We start from the raw sequence: 21,883 nt of genomic DNA, 5'->3' as shown, positions 1-21,883 counted from the left end.
ATTGAGAATGTCTTTATCAGATTTTCATTGATAATATTTACTCTTTAAGTTATCTACAAAAATGGTTAGTAGTCATTTAATTTAAACTCTTTTTGTAAATTACTTTATATTTACGAGTAAATTATCTTATACTTATTTCATTATTTTTTATGATATTGTAACAAAAATTTCTATTTATTTTAATTTCGAATTACATTCTGTTTAAGACCCAAAACACAAAATTTTGTAATTTTTATTACTATTTGTTAATAATTTCTTTTTTTTTTAAATTATTGTGTTACTTTTTTTTTGTTTCTTAACATCTTAAAATTTGTCTTTTTTTTAAATGTTGTTGCTGATATGATACGAATGTTTAGAAGCGTTACTATTGGGGCTCGGTGATAAGGCTAATTTATGCCTTCTTCTTGCTTCAGCTAATTGTAAACTTTTTTATATTTTTGTACATTGGAAACATTTTAAAAACCGCGAAATAAATTAAACTAAACTAAGTTATATGAAACTTTCAAAACTTGTTGATAGAAGGTTATGAGGTGATCTAACTCAAATGTTTAGACTACAAAACAATACAGATAAAATATAACGAACCTGTAAGAATACTAATACAACAAGAGGGCATGATCATAAATTAAAAAGGCAACTTGTTATAAACTCAATTTCTTGGCACAAACAATTCAACAACCGTATTTTAGAAGCTTGGAATGTCGTAGATCAAGATGTCATTGTGAACGATTTTAAAAACAAACTAAAACGCTTTAACAAAAAACGGCTTTTAAAGTCTAACATCTACTGCCGTTAGACTCATTTCTCTTGACAAAAAAAGGAAACAGGATTTTATTTATATTATATATATTTCAAAATTAGTTAAGGTGGCCTATAGGTTAAAAAAGCAAAAAACAGTTTTTTGCTTTTTTATGTTATTTTATTTGAAATTTATTCTAGATTTTGAAAATATATACTTGTTTTTTTATAGATTTAATTCAGCAATGTAGATAAAATTTATTATACCTTAAAATTATATGTAAAATTAAAAACTCCTTAGACTGCGGGCTTCAATTTTTTTTTTAATAATTTTTTTTTAAGTTTTTGGGACGAAATAGTCCCTCAAATGTTTGAGACTATACAAAATTTCAATTATGTAGTAAAAAATTATAATTTATTATTGATTCAAAAAATAACTATTTCTTTTAGGTTAAAGATATTTCTACTAATATACTTTAAAAAACGAATTTGTTTACATTAAATTTACACGCGGTAGTGGCGTTATAGTAGAACGCTCGCTTTTTAAGCGAGAGTTTCAGAGTTCAATTACCAAGCTCTTAATAATTAAAAAAGCTGTTTGATACTTTTAATATGAATTTTATAAATATTTTCATCAGTAAAACCACATCTGTTAGTTTAAACAACATCATCAGAAAAACACATTAGAAAAATACTCTCTTTTAATTTGGCATCAACGCAGGTTTGTATAAATAGTTGTGCATAAGCATAGTTCCAAATTTAGCGATCAGTGTACACCAAAGTTTTTATACACCACATATGCTGTGATTTGCCTCTTATATTCTTTAAAAGCAATGTATGCTATAGGAGATGTACGCCATTAACACGTTGCACATTTTTGTTTAATTTCCATGCCGGAGGGCTTGGAAGTACTTAAAAACTGTTGAACTTTATTTTAAAGTTCTAAACAGTTTGAGTTTCCAAATATTGCAAAAAGACATAAGATTTTCGAAAAATATTATCGTTCTGTAAATTGTTGAAGTGTATGTCATGTGTGTAAAAAAATTAGTCTAATTTGTTGCTCAACTCGATGTGACATTTATTTGTTTTGGACTCACAAATAATGGAAATAATAATACTTAGTAACTGTACTCATTATCATTATGCCCTTTGTTTCTTTTCATGCATTTTGTATACAATTAAACCACTCATTACGGCTATGCATAAAATGTATTAAAATTATCTTTTCATTGACAAATGTACTTTTTGTATTTACAATTTATATATTATAGAGAAACAAAATATATATATAGAATTTATTATACTTTCTCATAATAAAATTCTAATAACTAATGATTTATCTCCGTCAACAAACCTCTTTCCGTTTTTTCATTTAATCAAAATTTCTGCTCAAATTAATGATCATCATATTGTGCTTTAGAATTTGATGAAGAAATCTATGCATCAATGGACATTCAACCGGTATAATATGATTTAATAATTTCAAAACCTATTATCGGTTATAAGTTTATTACAATTTTCAAGTCAACTAAAATCAAGTCGTTCAAAATTTCAGTATGTTGAAAAATGAGTAGTTCATGTTATAATTTAATGTAAATAAGAAAATGCATAAATTATCGTCTATTGAAAATCAAAATCGTTATCTATGATTTTAGAATGGTTCAGGTCGCCAAATTTCCATGAATTTTTATTATTTTTTACGGACGGTTGAGAAGTAAGTATATTCGAAGAATTTTATCATATCTCGTAAATAATTTTTTTTTTTCTTAGTTATACTTTCGTTCATTGAGAGAAATAAATTTTATCAATATCAAATCAAATATTTTACTATATATTTATCTATATATATTATAGTGATTATCATAAGGATAATGCAAAAAAAAATAAAAAAAAAAAAATATAAAAATCATAACAATATCAATCACAAAAAATATAACAGTAAAAAGAAGGAAAGAAAGGAAGTAGAGTCAAAGAAGTAGAAGTCATAGGAGTTTTGTTGTGATCCTGCATTTTTCTAGCATAGAAAAATTGAATATGAATTAAAGAAAAAGAAAAAAAAAAAAAAAATTGTTATAGAGAATTAAGCGGGACGATTGCATAGAAAATAGTTTATTGTTTATTTATTACATGTTATATGGTTTAGTAGTGCCAATAATTGTCAATAATAGTTTAGCTCCGTTGAGCTAAACTTGGCTACGTTGTTACAGTGTTCTATCTACGAATATATTGTTCTATCTATAAATATTTAAAAAATGAACTCGTAAGGCCGAAGATATGGAACAACTTTAAAAATAACCATGTCAATATAGTGAAATCAGTAAATTCATTTAAGTTTCATATTAAAGAAGAAATTTTGAAGTTAAAAAAAAGTTAGAAGTTTGATATATACATTATTTTATGAAACTTAATTTCTTATATATTTAAAAGGATTTTTTTCATTTTTTCCATGCCTTTTATTCTAAATATATAATGAAGATTGTTATTTTTTCATATTTTAATGGAGTTGTTTTATTTTTATAATAATTTTATCTTACTTTACACTTGATAAAGCCCACATAGGAGCTCTTTAAAAAGATTTTGACTCTGGTCATTCGTATCTTACTACCTTCATAAATTTCATTCAAAATACTTTGTGATAGTATTTTGAATGAAATTATTAGAAAGTAATTCATCTTCCTGAATACATATCTAATTCAAAGAGGACTAGCAATTATAAACCTTTAAATAATCAGCCTATATGGTTTATTCTATTTTTTAAAGATTAGTTAAAATATGATACAATTGCTATAGTATTATTGGTTAAGATTGGTTGTGTTTAGTCTACTTCTGCTGGATAGTTAGATAATTAGTTACTTTTGTTGATCTTCGCTCACAAACTTTTGTCTCATGTCTGCGCATAATATGTACAAGTATTTGTAGTGATTATGAGAAATTTTTAGGTTAAAAACTATTGAGTAAGTTTTGTAAATGTTATTTTAAAATAAAAAACTATTCAAAAAGAGCAATTAAGCAGTAAAATAAAGTAAATCTTTTAGAAAATAGTCTTTAAAGAAATCAATCTTAAAATGTTAAGAAATCTTTTAAATAGAGTAACTTGTTATTTGTGTAAAATAAATAGATTTGTTTAAAATCTAAAATGTACTCAAGAATGTTTAAATAACCAACTTTAAGAACTCACGAAGCTTGATTCTTTCAAGTTGTTATTTTTCCTTTGCATAACAAAGACCTCTCATTTTAAGCATTGTTCAAGAAACACAAGGGAACTAAAAAACATGTAGCTTTATTTCTTTTAATTACTTATTCAAAGACTTGCCTATTTAATAATCATTACTGGATTATTTTCTTAGAATTGTAGAGAGTTTAGTAAATTAAATTTTTAAAAATTATATCAAGTTTATCAAATAAAAATTATAGAGTAAAAGATTTGATTAAAATTAGGCTTTAATTAAAAGTTAAAAGTGTAAAAACAGTTCAAAATCTAATAAAGAAGCAATGATTACATCACTTCTAGATAAATTTTTATTGTATTTTACAATGAAGTAATTTTGTTTTATATTTTTATTTTTTATATTGATATATTATTGGTGGCTTGATTTAGTTACCTACATTAATATTGTTATATATTTATTAGAATCTAGATTTTAATTTGAAAAAATAAATTGATTTATTCTTTTTATATAAATAGTTTTATCCCATAATAAATGTGTATATATATTTATGAAATTATAGACTTTCAAATTTAGTAAATTAAAATGTTTTCCAAAAAAGTTGTACAACCTTCAAGCAATAAACCAAGAAATAAAGAATTAGAAAACATGGTAAATACTTATTAGTTTTAATTAAAGTTTAGGAAAGAATAAGATATACTTTTTGATTTAAGTTCGTAACTTGTTGTTTATTGACTTATTAATTCTAAAATTTTTTTTTATAACTTGTTTTTTAACAAATCTACTCCCAACAAGTCTCCAAGCAACCACTTTTTAAGTTAGGAATTACCAGAAGACAAAAAATATTGTTAAAGAGCAAGTTAAAACTTTTGACAGAAAATTAAAAATCTAAAAAAACTTAAATTTATAAAATGTAGATGTTTGGCAAATTTTGTATGATATTTATATGAATGACATCTTAAACTGTTTTTAGCAAATGGAAAACATTACCCACTCTCATGTTGATACCATTTATAATTTTGTATAATTGAGTTGATCTTTTTCTCTTTTTAGTCAAAATTGGTTTATTAGAGTTAGTTTATAAATCAGGGCATATACACATTAAGTTATAATCCTCACTATTTCTTAAGTTATAGATTGCTAAAGGGAAAAAAAAAAAGGTTTTGTTGACTTGGTAAGTTCAACAAGCATATTTTTGTTAAATCTTTAGAACAATTGTATGTTCAGTTTTTTTATATATTGTTTGATAATTTAATCAATTTTTCTTGATGTTGTCACAAGTTGGGTCTTGGAATCCCTAACTATGGCGATGATGGCGATGATGATGATTCACTTTTAGCAGAACTAGCAGCATTGGAAGGAAAATCTGCAGTATCAAAAAAAAAGAAAGTTGCTAATAAAAAGGGTTAGTTGCATGCTTTTATTAAACAAATAAATAATCATTAAAACTAATGCAAGAAAATGCCTCTTACCTAAAAGTTTTAACTTTTTACCCATTATTCCATAAGCTTTTTTATATTTTAAGAGCTCCTGGATACTTAAAAGTATAAAGTAAAAAAGAAGTAATCTTTCTGTGACTTTCAAATCTGGAGCCTTTTTTAGGACTCCCCATCCCTGCAATTGTGCAAGTTTTATATCACGCTCAATAGGGTATCCTAAAAAACAACTTTTTTAAAAAAATGTCTGCTCTAATCCTCTCAATGTATTCTATATAATAAAGTAATACTGGAATTGAAAAATATTTGAAAAAAATATATATTTAAGGGTCCCTCAAAACCCTTGAACATCAGACAGGTCCCTAATTATCAAAAAAAAAAAAAAAAAATTACATGTAACTTTACTTCTTTTGAGACCCAACACGATATACTTTTGAAAAACTTTTTTTGTTGTTGATAATATTAGGGAATCATCTGATGTTCAAAGGTCTTCAGGGATTCCTATAAATATATAATTTTTAAATATTTCAATTCCAGTATTATTTTATTATATAGAAAACATTTAGAAGGTGGGAGCTGACATTTTTTTTAAAAAGTTGCTTTTTGGGACACCCTAATGTACAATCTTTTTAACATTATTTTTATTTAATGTAAACATTTGTATTAATTCATTATATTTTTAATTTTCTCTTTTTATATGCCTTTTATTTAAATAATATCCATGTTTAGTTCATAACCAATGTAACCTTGTAACTCCAAGTAACTTGAAAATTCCACGTCTCTTAATTTCTGACTCTAAAAACCTTTTGTGTGTGTGTGTGTGTGTTATCTGACTTCTCAATCTACACATTAAAAAATTTACCCATCATTTCAAAACTAATCTTTATACTTAGAGCTCTATCTTTTTTCTATTTTTCTAAATTATTATAGAATATAATAATATAGAAAAATAGAAAAAAGATAGAGGTATATACTATAATATTTTACTGTATTCCTTTATTTTTACATTTCACTGTCTTTAATAAATTTTTTATGAAAACTAGGATATATTTAATTAAATATAAAAAAAGTAAATTTCTGTCAATAGAAGTGAAATTCTATTAACAGAATTTCACTCAATATACATTATAATGTCAACATATTTTCCAAATCTTAATTTGCCCAAGTAAAGCTCTTTGTTTTTTGCATAGACCATTTTGTTTTGAATTATTATGAAATCCTTGATTAAATGATGTTTCCACTGTTGATAAGAAAGTTACCATGTTTTCATGTAATAAAGTTATACTTATGTCTTTTATTATATATGCAATATTTTTTATGAAATAATGATAAATTTCAAAACGGGGAAAGTTCAATTTTGAAATTTATTTAGAAAAAAATTATATTTTTGTTTGTTTTTTGTTTTAGTAATGAGCATGGGAGAAATAGATAATCTTGCAGCATTTGCTGCACGGAATATTGACTCTGAAAATGAAGACGAAGATGATGATGTTGATGAAAATGATTTATTGGTAAATTTATGTTTATATATTAATATTTGTTTAGCTGAGTATTTTAATTAGATAACTAGCCTGTAATTTATGAATATGCTAATAAGTTATTTTATCCTGAAATTATTTAAATAAATTCTAAAGGCTGAATTAAGCGAATTAACTGAAAATCAAGAAAGTCAAGAAGAAATACCCAAAGAGGTTTTTTTTTTTTTACTTTGTTTGCATTTATTTAATCTTCATCTCTAATTTTACATCTGTAGTTTGGAGTTTTTTAAGTATCAAGAAGTACAAAAAAATTCAATAGTTTTTTTGTTTTGTTTTTGAAATGAATTTGTATTTTTTTTTAACTTAGCAACAAATATAAGAGTTTTTTTGTTTTTGAGATATATTTAGCTCTTTACTTTTTGTTTTTGAAATATATCTAGCTCTTTACTTTTTGTTTTTGAGATATATCTAGCTCTTTACTTTTTGTTTTTGAAATATATCTAGCTCTTTACTTTAGACAATCAAATCGAATAGCTCTATTGGAAAATTAATTTCTGAGAGAAAACAAATGTACACAATTGCTCTTACAAATGCAAAAGCAGAAGGGGCTTCTTCTAAAGTTAGAAGATTTGAACGTGCTTTAAAGGTAACAAAAGTATCTTTCATTTATGTAATAAACAAAGTTTGTTACAATAGGAAGTCATTTGCAATATGTAGTTATGAGTAAAATTGTAATATCAAATAACCAATAGGCACAATATATTTGCTTGTGAATAACTATATCATAGTATATATTGAACAACATGTCAATGCTCATTCCTGAGTGATTGACAACGTACTCACGGCAGCCATTGCAACCGAGGTAATGACAAGAAAGAGTCGCATCACATTTTTTTAATAAGAAAATGTGAATGAAAGTGTATGCAAATATCTAACTTTTGTAGACTTCAAGCTATATAATGTTAAAACATATATAAAGTTTTACAATGTAACTTTCACTTAAAAAGTGCATTGCTACAATATATCCTTTATTTTGATTTATACCATTTATTTTTCATTTTATAAAATCTTTTGTTTATGTAATACTATTAAAACATGTGTAGTACAATACACCTAAATGGCCAAAGTGGTTAGGTTGAAGCATTTTTGATGCAAAGCACTGTGGTTCAAATTCCACCATTTGCACTTTTTTTAAATCTTTTTTGATTTTTTAAAATACAAAATAAAACACTTGTGAAGTTCTATTAATATTATAATCATAACATATGCAAAGATATCATATACTATAACAAATGAAAGGAAGAGAATAAAAAAAAAAGTTTATTTTTTGTTTAGTTTATTAATTAGTGTTTTTAAGTTTTTTGGACAATATGCCTTAGTGGTCGTAGTGGTTAGCTTGCAGAGTTTCTGAAGTGCATCGCTGCGGTTCAAATCCTACCATTTGACTATTATTTTATCTTTTATTTTTCAATTTTTTAAAATACAAAATACAAACATTTTTGAAGTTCTATAGATATTATATACATAACATATATAAAGATATTATATACTATAACAAAAGACAGGGAGAGAGTTTTTTTAAAAAGTTTAAAGTTTCTAAAAACATCAAAACACTGAGAGAAAAAACATATTTCATGATAGAGATACTTATGTTATTAAATGTGTTCAGGTAATAAGCCCTAATAAGCTCTGAAACTTAATAAAGAAAAAAATTAATAAGCCCGTCCTGCTACTCCAAAAAGTGCTACTGTGGAGGCAAAATATTTCAAGTCTTTTTTGCTATATTCATTTTTTTTTCTTTAAATACATACATCCAGATTGAAAAAATTAAAAATATATTGTGTTAAGGGGCAGATTTGAACCCTCGCAAAACGACACGCTGACAGTGCATGTCAGCGTGTCGTTTGCACAAACCACTGAGCTATTGAAGTTATGAAGTTAGAGAAAAACAAACCATTTTATAAATCTCTTATAAGCTCTTTGTATTGAAAAAAGGTGCGTGTGTTTTTTTTTTTCTCCTCTTAAAGCAGTTTTTTTAATGAATTATTTAATTTTTTAATGACACTAACAAAATTTTAAAATTATATTAGAATTTGCCATCTAAAAAACTAACAATGTACCAAATTTAAAGTTGATGCATCAATTGGTTTATTAAAAATTGCTACTTAATGACAAGAAATCATGCTGCAAAAAATGCAGTTTTTTGAAAAATGGTTTACATGCAATTTTTGTAAGCAACAAAAATAAACAATAAAAATATTTAAAATATACAAAATTTAGCATAACTCAAAAGGTGACATGTGCCTGCTGATTTGATATGGAATAACTTTGTGACTAACAGAGTCAACAAAAACATGAAACTTTTTATTTTTTACATTTTATGCAGCATTTTATTTGGTAGCCTAGCAGCAAATTATGTCCCCTTCCATAGAAATTTTATTTGGGCCCCTAACATTTTTTTTTTAGCTTTTGTTTAACTATCCCAAGAAGACTTAACAGTCTTGTCACAGAGCATTGCGGAAAAGCATATAATAGGAAGTTTACAGTTTCTTTCTTACTGATGGTGCAAAGTATGCCCTGAGTTCGCTTCAAACTCTGGATCTCTTGCTTTTAAAGCAAGTGCTCTAAGCGTAGCACCACGACTGCTCAAATTAAATTTAATTATAATGCCATACTTTAAAATATGCAACTTACATAATTTAACTTTAGACCAACTTCTACCCCTACAAAAAAAAAATGCATGAAAACAAGAACTTTATTCTAATTTAGTAAGTGGCCGGGGACCTGGCCCTGACCCAGGCATCAAATGGGACTTTTTACAAACTTGACCTCAGCCTCTGGAAAAATTACAAGGTTTAGCAGAGGTTAATAACCGGGGCTAGGAAAAAATTTATAATACTTTATATATTATAAATTTATGCATACATTTACTATTTACTAAATACTGGCATATATATGTATAAATTTTAGATAAATCAGGTCCAGCTTCATTTACAATGTGCTTTTGTCTAAGAGTGAGAAGTTTGTTATTTGTCAATATAGGAATGTCAACAATATTGCAATAGTTTGCAGTAGTTAACTAAGTTTTGTTGGAGTTAAAATCTGCAAGCTAAATATATAATGTGACAGGAAGATTTTTATTGTACATAAAAAACAATACTGAAGCAAGGATAGGCCCTTGCGATACCCTTAAAGTTCCTGGAAATAAATAAGTATTTGCCGATAAAGAAGATGATGATCAGATGTGTGATATAACTCTAACAAGACAAGAAAGCCATAATCTTAGACAGAAAAAAAGTTGTATCAAACAACGTTTGTAAGAAAAGACTTAAGTGATTTGGATATCAGCATATAGAGAGGTAGCAGCTTTAGGAGAAAATGGTAGAAGTAAAAAACTTGTAGAGAATGCATTACATGTATTATACAATATGACATGAATTTCAAATTAAAAAAAAGATACTTTAGGATATATCAATGTTTATGCAGCCCAAATCACAAACCTGGCCCTGGCCCCAACTATATTTTATCAAACCTGGCCCCAGTCAAATTTTTACCCTGGTCACATACTGTTCTACAGTACTATTTTAATTGATTGGAATAAACCAGCTTAAAAGTATAGCGTACTGAAAATCTAATAGATTTTTTTTTTGTGCTGTAAAAATTATTTTGTAGTTGCATGCTAACAGGTTTTTTTTTTTTTTTTTTTTTTAGATTATTCACCTCCCCAAGGCCCGAGGGGGGCCACTACAGTCGAGGAGGATACTCTTTTTTTTTTTTTTTTTTTTAATATTTTTATTTTTATTTTTTTAGTCATTATTCGTGGTGCAACCCTCTCTCAACTCTTTAACTCCGAAACACGAACCTTGCCGAGCAAGGCCGCTGCGCGGAGAAACTAAGTTGAGCGCGGTACTTCCAGGGACGTGGTGGGAGTCGAACTCCGAACCTCTCGCTTACAAAGCGAGCGCTCTTACCACTACACCACTACCGCATTAAGGTGTCAAAAAGAGCATAAGTGTTGTGATTAATTCAATGAATGTGTTTAATTCAATGAATGTGATTAATTCAATGAATGGTGTCAAAAAGAGCATAAGTGTTGTGATTAATTCAATGAATGAACAATTTTTATCACAATATGTTTTTGTTAACATTACGAGTTAATCTGAAATATTTTTGTTGTAATCATTTACAATGTGACACTTTTTAAAAACTTTTCTTAGGTGACTAAAAAATTTTTTTTTTTAAAAGTGTCACATTGTGTTTTAAAAGTGTCACTTAACTGCGTGTTAGTCTGGCATGTTTTGGCAAAAACAAATAGCTGTTGTTCCATTAACAAACACAAATAGCTGTTGTTTCACAAATAGCTGTTTGTGTTATTGGTGAATAAGAGAATTTCAATTTGTGTTATTGGTGAGTAAGAGAAAAGCAAATTGTATTTAAAGAGCAATTATTTAATTTGAATGACATCATGAAGTTGATTGGATCCAGAAGATACTTTTGTCGACATGTGTGGAAAGTTTATAAAGACAAGATCAAAAAAGTATTGGAACTGCTTTTATGCAATTGTTTATGACTTACTGGGTAATCAAAAAGTTTAAAACCATGTGTCAGATTCTTATAAAGAATTGTGCTATAATGAGATACAGAATGTCACTCAAAGTCCATATCCTTGATGCTCATCTTTATAAATTCAACGAGAATGTAGCTTACTCAGAGGAGCAAAATGAGTAAATTCATCAAGATTTAATCAACTTAGATGTCATTATCAATGGTAGTATAACAAAAGCATGATGATGAAACTAAATTCATGGGCCACTTTCTTAAAGTTATTTACTGTTTACTCATATATATAGAAAATTAATTTCTAAAGTTTTTTGAGTGTTTTTTAGTCTTTTTGTATTCCATATTCAATTGTTTCTTTCCTGACTAAATGAACAAAAATATGATTTTTTTTTTCTGTCTCAATAAAAAAGAATTTTCTTTGTTATCTGTTCATAAAATCAAAGTTTGTGCTCAATTCTTGATTTTCCACAGTCTTTAGATGTAAGTAGTTGAAATATTTTTTACTTGAATCCAAGGACAAAATGCGTGTTACATAGTGTAATAAATAATAATAAAAAAAGATCTTAAGTCAAAAAAAGTTTTTTCTGATTTCAGAAACTTAAGAATTTATTAAATTTTTGAATGTATTTTTGAATTGTATTTATTTGTATTTTTTTGTATCTAAAACAAAATTATTGTTGGATTTTTTTTAATATTAAAGGATATTGACACCTTGATGAAGAAGGTATCAGCTGGAGCTGTAGTCAATGAAGATGATATTCCACCTCCTGTTGCTACAGGCGCAAGCAAATCATTACAAGATAATGCTCAACTATCTTCTACTGATTCTCCAGTTGTATTGTCGCCTGTAGTTCCACAAATAAGTACTGAGATTATTCCTGTTATAGCAGAGAAATATATTGCGCCTGAACAGCCTGTTAAAAGTAAGAAGTTAGATGTAGAGTCTCAATCTACATCAATAAGTAAAGTTGTTGAATCCCCTGAGTATTCAAATGCAACTTTAGAGGCTTTACTTACACGCCAAAAAGAGTTTAAAATTGAGGCATTAAAAAGTAAGCAACAAGGTGATATTGAAAGTGCAAGAAATTATTTAGCCATTTCAAAAGTATACTCTTAGTACTTTAGTTTGTTATTATTTATCATTATATTTGTTTTCTTTTTTAATTTTTCAATTAATTTATTTTGTTTAGAAGTTTGATGCTGTCATTGAAGCTTTAAAATCTGGCAAAGAAGTTGATCTAAGAAACATGCCTGAGTCGGCTAGTAGTGAGTTTTTGAAATTTGAATAATTAGTTGATATTTTTAAATCTTCTAGAAATTTAATAAATTCTTTTATTTTTTATCTTATCATCATCATCATCATCATCATCATCATCATCATCATCATCATCATCATCATCATCATCATCATCATCATCATCATCATCATCATCATCATCATCATCATCATCATCACTATGTGGTTCTGTGTTCGCTATTGTAACGCTGTCATCGGCACACAGGATTTTAGAATTTACCCGCATCGCTTGCGATTTAAAATTTTTTTTTTTTAATTTTTATCAGAAAGATATAAATTTTTAAGATATGTTAGTTACGAAAAAAATTTTTGAGAAAAAAACCTTACAGGTAAGACCCATAACGAAAAAGGCGTTGCATTACCGAAAAATCCAAAAAAGAGGATTTAGGCATAGGGATCATCAAAAAATGATTCGGATATGTCTTTTTTATTCATTCCCTTTAAATCAAGCTATAAACGAAAAAAATCCACTTACCTAAACTTTGTGGTTTTTCATATCATCATCGCGATTTTAAGTTTCTGAGTTCAAGTAAACTTTCTATAATATACTAATGTGCAATCTCCTACTTTGATTTTGAAAAAAAACGTTACATAAAATTTTTTTTAAAACTTTTTTAAAGTTATTTTTCTTGATGGATGTAATGTATATAATGTCGAATGTCCAAAAAACATTTACTTTGCTTTTGACATTATTTTTTTTGTGGGGAATTAGGGTTTTAAACAGTAGTTGTTGCAATACCGAAACTATCCAGGTTGCATTACCGAACTCACTTTTTTGATAATGGACGAATAGAAAAGGTTCGTTATTTCTAATTTATTGTTTAGGTTTAATTCCTTTTTTTTTCTTTAATCAAACTCCTTTTATAAAATCTAAACTCCATCGTAAAAAAGCAGGAATGCTCCGCGGAATGGGTTTTTTTGGGTAAAAGAAATTGACTAATGGAAAAATGAAAACAGAAGAAATTTAAATATTTTTTTACATTTTACAATTGTTTATACTTTTTTTTCAAAAAATAAATTTCAAATAAATAAAAATAGTTTATTACACTAGTATCTATCCCAAACCAATACGTTTTTTTGAAAATCCTTCTGTAAGCGTTTTTCCAAAATAAACAAATTTAGCAATTTCAAGTTTACAATAAATGTAAATAAGTTTACAATGATCATTTCGTATTCTTACATACATACATGCATCTTAATACTAGTTTTAAATAAGAAAAATAAAGTTTAAGGCATTATACTTTCTTACTTTTATTATTTGAGTTTGAATTCAATCAAGAGCGCGTTGAGGGTGAGAATCAAGGTAGTAAGCCCCACCCCCACCCCACCCCACGCACACCTCTTGGGGATAAGCTATATATTTTTCAAAGGCAAGTAATAAGATATTTGTTTATAACCTCAATATAATATTGTGCAAAACTTAGTAACTAGACTATGTCCTATTGTGTAAAGGTTATTGATTTATCTTAACTATAACAAAGTCTAAATTTCAATTAGCTTTTTAATTATTTTTTATCTCTCAGACCCTCCCTTGCTGCAAGGGCTGAACCAGCGTTTTTTGTTGTTGGAGAGATAACTTCCATACATGTAACTCCAAACATTTATTTGTTTATACTTACGTCAATTAAAGATGCTTTGCAAAAAATTGCAATGAATAAATTACTATGTAATAAAATTGCGATGGTCAAATTACTAAAAGACATTACTTTTTAAAATGGAAAACTAACATACTCAATTCATGTGAGAAAAAGTTCAACAATAAGAGATTTATTTTTCGAGAAGGAAAATACCAAGAAATGAATATCATGTTTTATAAAGTGAATTGGGATGAAATATTTGATAAAATAAATACAAACCAATGTTATGAATACTTTTTAAAAGTTTATGAAAAAGCTTGCAAACAATATATTCCTCACCACTTTAAACCCACTAGTTCTATCCAAAATCCATGCATCAACATAAAAATCAAGAATCTAATTAGAAAAAAACGTAATCTATGGTGCAGAGTGCGTGCTACAAACTTCAAAAATACAAACCTAAATAATGAATACAAACTAGTTAATAAAATGATTAAAAAGCCTACTCTTGATCGTGAAATAAACTTAGCAAAAGATGTAAAACATAACCCAAAACTCTTCCATGCATATGCACAATGAAAAAATCAAACACATACAAAACTACTAGCACTTAAAACTAGTGACAATAAAATAATAACTGATAAAAAAAGTCATTGCTAATCTACTAAATTGTAGTTTCCAATCAGTATTTGCCAAAGAAAATCAAGATCTACCACATTTCATCAATAAAACAATGCAATGAAGATATTGTACATAATTATTTATTAGAACTTAATGAAAACAAGTCACTTGGTTGTGATAGCATCAGTGCCTATGTGCTAAAGCATTGTGCAGAAAGATTATCCAAACCTTTGTCATTAATACTCAAGAAATCGATTCATTCAGGAGAGATGCCAGAATTATGGAAATCTGCAAACATTGCATCACTTTTTAAAAAAGGAGACAAGGAAGATCTGCTCAACTACAGACCTATCTCTTTAATATCGATACAATGTAAGATAATAGAGAAAATAATTAGAAAAAAGCTGATAATTTATATAGCAGAAAACAAGCTGTTAAAGCCTCAACAACATGGATTTGTACAAAATAAAGGATGCCTAACAAACCTTTTAGAAACTTTCGATATTATTACAACTGAAATTGAAGATGATTATCCAGTTGATATATTATTCCTAGATTTTGCAAAGGCGTTTGATAAGGTGCCCCACCATCGACTTATATATAAAATTTCTAACTATAGAATAAAAGGCAATATTTTAAATTGGATTGATTTTTAAAAAAAAAACAGAAAACAAAGAGTGGTAATGAGTGAAGCTGTATCAGATTGGTGAGAGATTTATAGCGGTGTGCCACAGGGTTCTGTATTGGGTCCTCTTCTCTTTCTGTTACATATCAATGATTTTCCCCAATGTATCTTTTCAATTACAAAACTATACGGTGATGATACAAAAATCATATCTGTTATAAAAGAACATAATGATCTAATTAATATGCAAAATGACATTGATTTGTTAACTCAATGGTCAAATGTATGGTTATTGGATTTTAACATAAGCAAATGCATTGTTATGCACGTTGGAAGAAAAAATATTAACTATAATTACACTATGAAACACGACAATCAAAGTTTTATTTTAAAAATGACACAAAAATAATTAGACTTAGGTGTAACAGTTTCATCCAATATGAAATGGAATTATCAGGTTCAAGCAGCTACAAGTAAAGCACAAAGAATCTTATGTTTAATAAGAAAAAGCTTTACTTATCTTAACACTAAATTGGTAAGGCAATTATGCACATCGCTAGTTAGACCACACCTGGAATTCGCAGTTCAAGTGTGGAGTCCAGGTAATAAAAACGATATCAATGACCTAGAAAAATTCAAAGACGAGCAACAAAGGTAGCACCTGAACTAAAACATCTAAGTTATACTGAAAAATTGGCAAAGTTGTGTCTCACAACTCTGGAAACAAGACGTACAAGAGATGATCATATTGAGTTTTTCAAAATAACAACTGGTATTGATAAGATATTGTGGTATAAAGAGCTTTATAAAACTTCTTCCCAAAGTCTAAGAGGTCATTCAATGAAATTTGAAAGAGAATTTGCAAAAACAACCATTAGACAATTTTTTTACGAACAGAGTGATTCCTCATTGGAATGCTTTACCTGAAAAAGTGGTTTCTGCAATGACAGTAAATTCTAAAGGTAGACTAGATAAACATTTGTTAACGGCTGTTAAAGTATAAATTTTAAATTTTATGCGACAATAGTCGTTACAGCACCTTTTATTACTATTAGAGCCCGATAAAAAAAATGCCTCCAAAAAACACCCCTCCCCTGACCTCAAATGTGAAGGTAACAAATTACCAAAACATTTTTTTTGTATTGTTAACTAAAAACATATTCATCAATCAATTTTAAGTTATATGCAATAATCTCTTAGCGTTTAAAAATTATGTCCATAAAAAGTTTGAATCCCTCTCAATTTGAGAGGGTTACAATATTTATCTCGCTATAATTTTTGAACGCTAAAAGATTATTTCATGAAATTTCAAATTATTTGTTAAATTTGAAATTAGTTTAGAATAGTATAAAAAATATTTTGCAAACTAATTGCCCTCACATATGGGGTAGGGGGACTAAATTTATTTGGGTATAATATTTATTTTTATTTTAGTATTTGCAAAGCATCGTTATTTAATGTAAGTATAACCATAAAAATGTTTGGAGTTTACTCCATGTCTAAAAGTTTTCTCAAACATAAAAAAAAGGCAAGATCAGCCTCTGCCTTTGTTAGTGAATGATAAATCCCGCCCCGAATTAAAATCAAGAAACTGAAAAATATTATCTTTTTAAAAAATAATCATTTTCAGCATTTGCATTTTATTTTTATTTGAAAATTCAGAAACACAAATACTATAATGACTAATAGAATAGCATAATACTAATTTTAGTATTATCTAAATCATTAATAACAATAAAGCTCGATTTGCAACTTAGGCAAGTAAGGTTTCCATTGTAAAATAATTATTCGACGCTGGCTATCAGCCCTCTTTAAAAGGTTTTGCAGGAATGGAGATAACGCTTTAGGATCAAAGGTGCTTACGGATCAAGGGTGCAAGTGCTTCCCTATATCTCTTTAATATTTGTTGAATATAAGGAAATCGGCAAAATGCAAAGTACACACTAGTGAAATGCGAACTTTTGTGCAAACCAAAATACTACCTTTTAAGGACCATGATTATATTATTAATTTAAATACAAATAAATATGAATATATTAGTAATGTATATGTTATTAAATGTAAATGCATTTACTGACTATTAGAGAGAGCATGGAGGTAAATGTAAATACATCAACTGAGGGTTTTGGTTGGCGCAGCATAGTCATGTTTATAGTCATGATTATTGTCTAAAAACGGCTAAGCTGTTTCAACATGAAATACCTATAGAATAATGGTCCGCAGTCCAATTTCGCATTTTACCTAGTATTTAAATTGAAGCACTTTTTGTAGTTGATGCATCAACTGAAAAAAATAAATTATATTTTACATTCATTTTTACCAACTTAAGGAAAATATGTTGCAATTAATATTAAGAGCCCAAATTTAATTCCTCAAAATGTTTCAGTATTTATTTGTTTGATTATTTTATTATTCTCCTAAATGTTTCAGTGTTTCATTTTTTTTCCTATAATATACTGTAAGCTATATTTCTATGATCTATCGATGTCGGAATATTTTATCAGAAATTTAAATACCAAGTTTTATTTCAATTATAAAAACGAAATTAAATAATTTATAGGGATTGAACGAAGTTTTATTAATAATAATGTATTTCCAAAATTAAAATAAATTGAATACAACATTTTCTGCAAACATCGGGAACGTTAACGTAACCATTTCTGCCACTAAATCCTATCTGCTAAGTCAGTTAAGCTTTTTCAATCTTCTTCATGCGGTTTTGATATTGAAAATATAAATAAAATATAAAAAATTAATGTGTATATATATATATATATATATATATATATATATATATATATATATATATATATATATATATATATATATATATATATACAGTAAACATAACTCGAATCTCCAAGGGACCTAAAAATTAGTTGAAGTTAGCCAATGTTCGAGATATCAGGAGCATAATATAAATATAAATACACACACGCCTAATATTTACACACACAAAATTACAAAAAAATATAACCTATTAAAGTAACCAGGATAAACCAAATTTGAGCTGCAAGATTATAATTTTCACAAACGCCATGCTTACGTCACCTAAATATCTGATTGTTTTTCTGAAATTTTGTAGTTATAACATTTTATAATTATAGCAAATTATGAGTATTATGTGTAAAAAATATGTGACTGTTTTGCAAATAAAATAATCATAATAACTAAATGATTACAAGATAAAAAAGATTTTATTTCTAACCTATAAACTTTTTAAACAATCTCAAAATCTAAAAAATGCTAGAAAAAGATGACTCAAGAAAATATTCAAAAAAAAAAAAAAAAATCAAACTGAAAACTGCTAACAAATGTTAAATGATGGAAGAAAATAATCTCAAAATAAAAAATAAAAGCAATTCAAGAAAATAATCTTTAAGATTATATCATAGCTTTTAACACCGAAGGATGAAAAGGGAAGGGGGCCTTTAAAGTGGGGCCCACTCTTTAATTTCTAAAAAAAAAGTCTTTGAAAAAAAAACAATATTTTTTTGGGGGGAGGGGGGGGCATAGCCCTAACCCTCCCTCCTAAAACCTTTTTTTTGAGGACCTTTATTTTTTAGAAATTAAGAAGTAGGCCCCAACTTTGAAGCCACTTTGAAGACCGTGTTGAGGGTCCTGTATATTTTAGGACTTGAAATAATACTTAAATTTACTAAAAAAAAAATAATTCAAGATCTTAAAAAATAAAACTAAGAAATACTAACCAAAAATAGTTCAAGATAATATTCTTAAAATAAAACTATGAAATATTAACACAAAAAAGAATCTAGGATGATAATTTCAAAATAAAAACTTGCTAACATAAATAATTCAAGAGATTCTCAAAATTAAACCAAAAAATACTAACAAAAAAAGAATCTAGGATGATAATCTTAAAATAAAAACTTGCCAACAAAAATAATTTAAGAGATTCTCAAAATAAAACTAAAAAATACTAACAAAAAAAAAGAAACTAAGAAAGTTATCTTAAAACAATACTAACAAAAAAAAGAAACTAAGAAAGTTATCTTAAAACAATACTGATAATACTAACAAAAATAATTCAAAAAATGAATCGTAAATCTAAACTAAAAAGTGCTAACAAATATGACACAAGAAAACATTATTCAAGATAACTTTAGTTGTGAAAGCGATAATAAAGGATAAAATCACCAATATTGGATGGAGGTTACTTTTAGAAAAGAGATTTCTTTGACTCTTTTTTTTGCTGGGAAATTACTCTACTTCTTTCATATCGCACTTTTGCTACCAACTGAGCTGAGGTATAGGTTTCAATTATTTTATTTGTTCCTTGGTTATTTCTTAAGGTTTCCATAACCATCTCTTCTGAAATAATTGATTTACCTGAAATTTCAGATGCAAATAAAAAATTTATTAAATCTGTTTCACCATATGAAAAAGAAATTTTTTGCTTATTTGAACAAGATTCTGTACTCTTAAGGAGTTTTTTTCTTTCCATATGATGGAGCTTGTCTTAAATCTGTTTAGTTGACCGAAGTTTTAAAATGTTGCTGGATTTTACATTCTCTCGTATAACTTTTTGAGAAATAGTTGATAAATCAAAATTACCAAATAATAATGAAAGCTCTTTTTTTTCATCTTCATCCCATGGCCTACTCTTAGTTGGAGGAATAACTTCAAGATTTTCTTCATCAAAATCACTATCACTTTCAGAAATGTAATTTAGATGTTTCCTTGATGTTCTTAGGTTATATTCTTTCTCGCCTTTGCTTTTAATATCACCTTGATTAACATCATCTGAAGACAAATATTTAGAACATGTTGGAGATGAGCCAAACAAAAGTTTTGTGACTTGTTCTGAAGTTTGACATGTTTTCTTTTTTTTGTCATTTAAATAATACCACCTCTGCCCTGTTTCCTTTTTATGTTTCATTAAAGTTGCAAGATCTGATTTCATTTCTGGATGGTTATCATAAATAAATGTCAGAAAACTTTTACGAATTAATGTTGCACATGTATTCCTTTCACGATCTTTATCAGGCAAACATTTTAAAAAAAAAGAGTTTAACTGTTTAGAAATGTCTCCTGAACTTAACTCACAGCCAGACCAAATAATAAAAAAATTATCAGCTTTATTACCAGGCACAGCTTTTCTTAAAATATTAAGATAACAGTCACATAAATACTTTAAATCTGCATTAATAATTAATTGACATGGGCCATAATTTCGCCCAGTTTTATGTTTTTTCACCATCACAATATAGCTGCCAGAGGGAGAATAACTTCCTCTGATATATTCATCAGTTTTAAAATTTGCAATAGCCCCAGATCTAGAAATGTTATTAGTTATTAAAGAAAAACATATGGAGTCTCGTACATTTGTAAAAGTTGTGCGATTACTAATATATTACTCTGGTTTGTCAATAAATGTTTTGTGAATTTGCTTTGTTTTTTCAATTATTTGATTGTTGAAAGAACTGTTTTGCACTTGAAAAAACACATCCTTTGGAATAACATCTTCCGTATCTTTGATCATAATAGCGTACTCTCGATCAGCCTCTTCAGGCTTAAGAGCACTTCGCCATTTTGAAATTTCTTTTTGGCACAAACAAATTAGTTCAGCTGAAATAAATGAGTCAATTGGTAAAACATTTGCTAACATAGGAGTTAGCTTAGAACGCAAAATAAAATCCATAAAATGTGTTAACGACAACAAGTATGACCGTTTTGTTCCTGACTTATAACCTTTATTTTTTGCATGTTCAAACCAAACTTCTTGAAATTTTTTTAAATCAAAAAAAAGGTGATATGAAGCTTGTTGAGGATCTGGACATAACATCTCCATCATTCTCCTAATCTGGTTCATTTTATTTATTGCTGCCTTTCCTTCTTTTAAACCACCGGAAGGACTCTTTAAATACAAGCAGAACATTTCAAGAAAGTCCGTAAAGTTGGGCTTTGGGGCAAAATTATTGGCATCAGTTGATGAAAATTCTAAAATGTTTCCCTTATTGACTGAAGTAACATTTACAGACACAAATTGCTCTTTGTTTTCATAACTAGGTAATTTTTTCGTCAAAACAGGAAGTTTAATTGCTAAACTTTCTTCACATAAAATTTTATTTTTTAAACATTCATGATACTTTTTAGGGTTATTTTTAAGGAAATGAGGCGACCTATATAAGTGGTCGTGAATCCGATTTGTTTTTATTTTGCATAGAGGACATTCATAAGATTGATAACTTCTTGATGTATCAATTTTATCAGACCTTTCCTTTCGTAAACCATGAATTCCTCTTGCTTTTCTTGCTTTATCTTTTGAGATGCCATGTTTTTTTTAGCGTAAATGCCTCGGTAGATCAATTATCATCTCATTACATCCAGGCTCAGTGCATTTTACCTTTTTTCTGCAACTTT

At 27.4% G+C, this 21,883-nt stretch overlaps 2 protein-coding genes across 3 annotated transcripts in view; one reads left to right on the top strand and one right to left on the bottom strand.

Annotated features, from left to right (window-relative positions):
• Positions 1-4,461: 4,461 nt before the first annotated feature.
• The window catches only part of LOC100199842 (coiled-coil and C2 domain-containing protein 1-like), a 92,684-nt gene continuing 75,262 nt past the window's right edge, over positions 4,462-21,883 (top strand). The window contains exons 1-7 of one of the 2 annotated variants that reach the window (XM_065812784.1): positions 4,462-4,556; positions 5,187-5,310; positions 6,749-6,852; positions 6,976-7,032; positions 7,337-7,465; positions 12,080-12,484; positions 12,570-12,645. In XM_065812784.1, the coding sequence (XP_065668856.1) occupies positions 4,491-4,556; positions 5,187-5,310; positions 6,749-6,852; positions 6,976-7,032; positions 7,337-7,465; positions 12,080-12,484; positions 12,570-12,645 (961 nt within the window). In that variant the 5' untranslated portion in view covers positions 4,462-4,490. The remainder of the gene's footprint in view (positions 4,557-5,186; positions 5,311-6,748; positions 6,853-6,975; positions 7,033-7,336; positions 7,466-12,079; positions 12,485-12,569; positions 12,646-21,883) is intronic. The other variant, XM_065812785.1, reaches the window with a different exon arrangement.
• Positions 21,210-21,883, bottom strand: part of LOC136088624 (uncharacterized) — a 4,496-nt gene continuing 3,822 nt past the window's right edge. The window contains exon 11 of the mRNA XM_065812786.1: positions 21,210-21,883. This exon is cut by the window's right edge and continues 458 nt beyond it. The gene's annotated coding sequence lies outside the window, so the exon portion shown is untranslated.

Source organism: Hydra vulgaris, chromosome 12 (genome assembly GCF_038396675.1).
Source record: "Hydra vulgaris chromosome 12, alternate assembly HydraT2T_AEP".
NCBI lineage: Eukaryota > Metazoa > Cnidaria > Hydrozoa > Anthoathecata > Hydridae > Hydra > Hydra vulgaris.
Note: the sequence above shows the minus strand (reverse complement) of the source record. Positions and strands in the feature narration are given on the sequence as shown.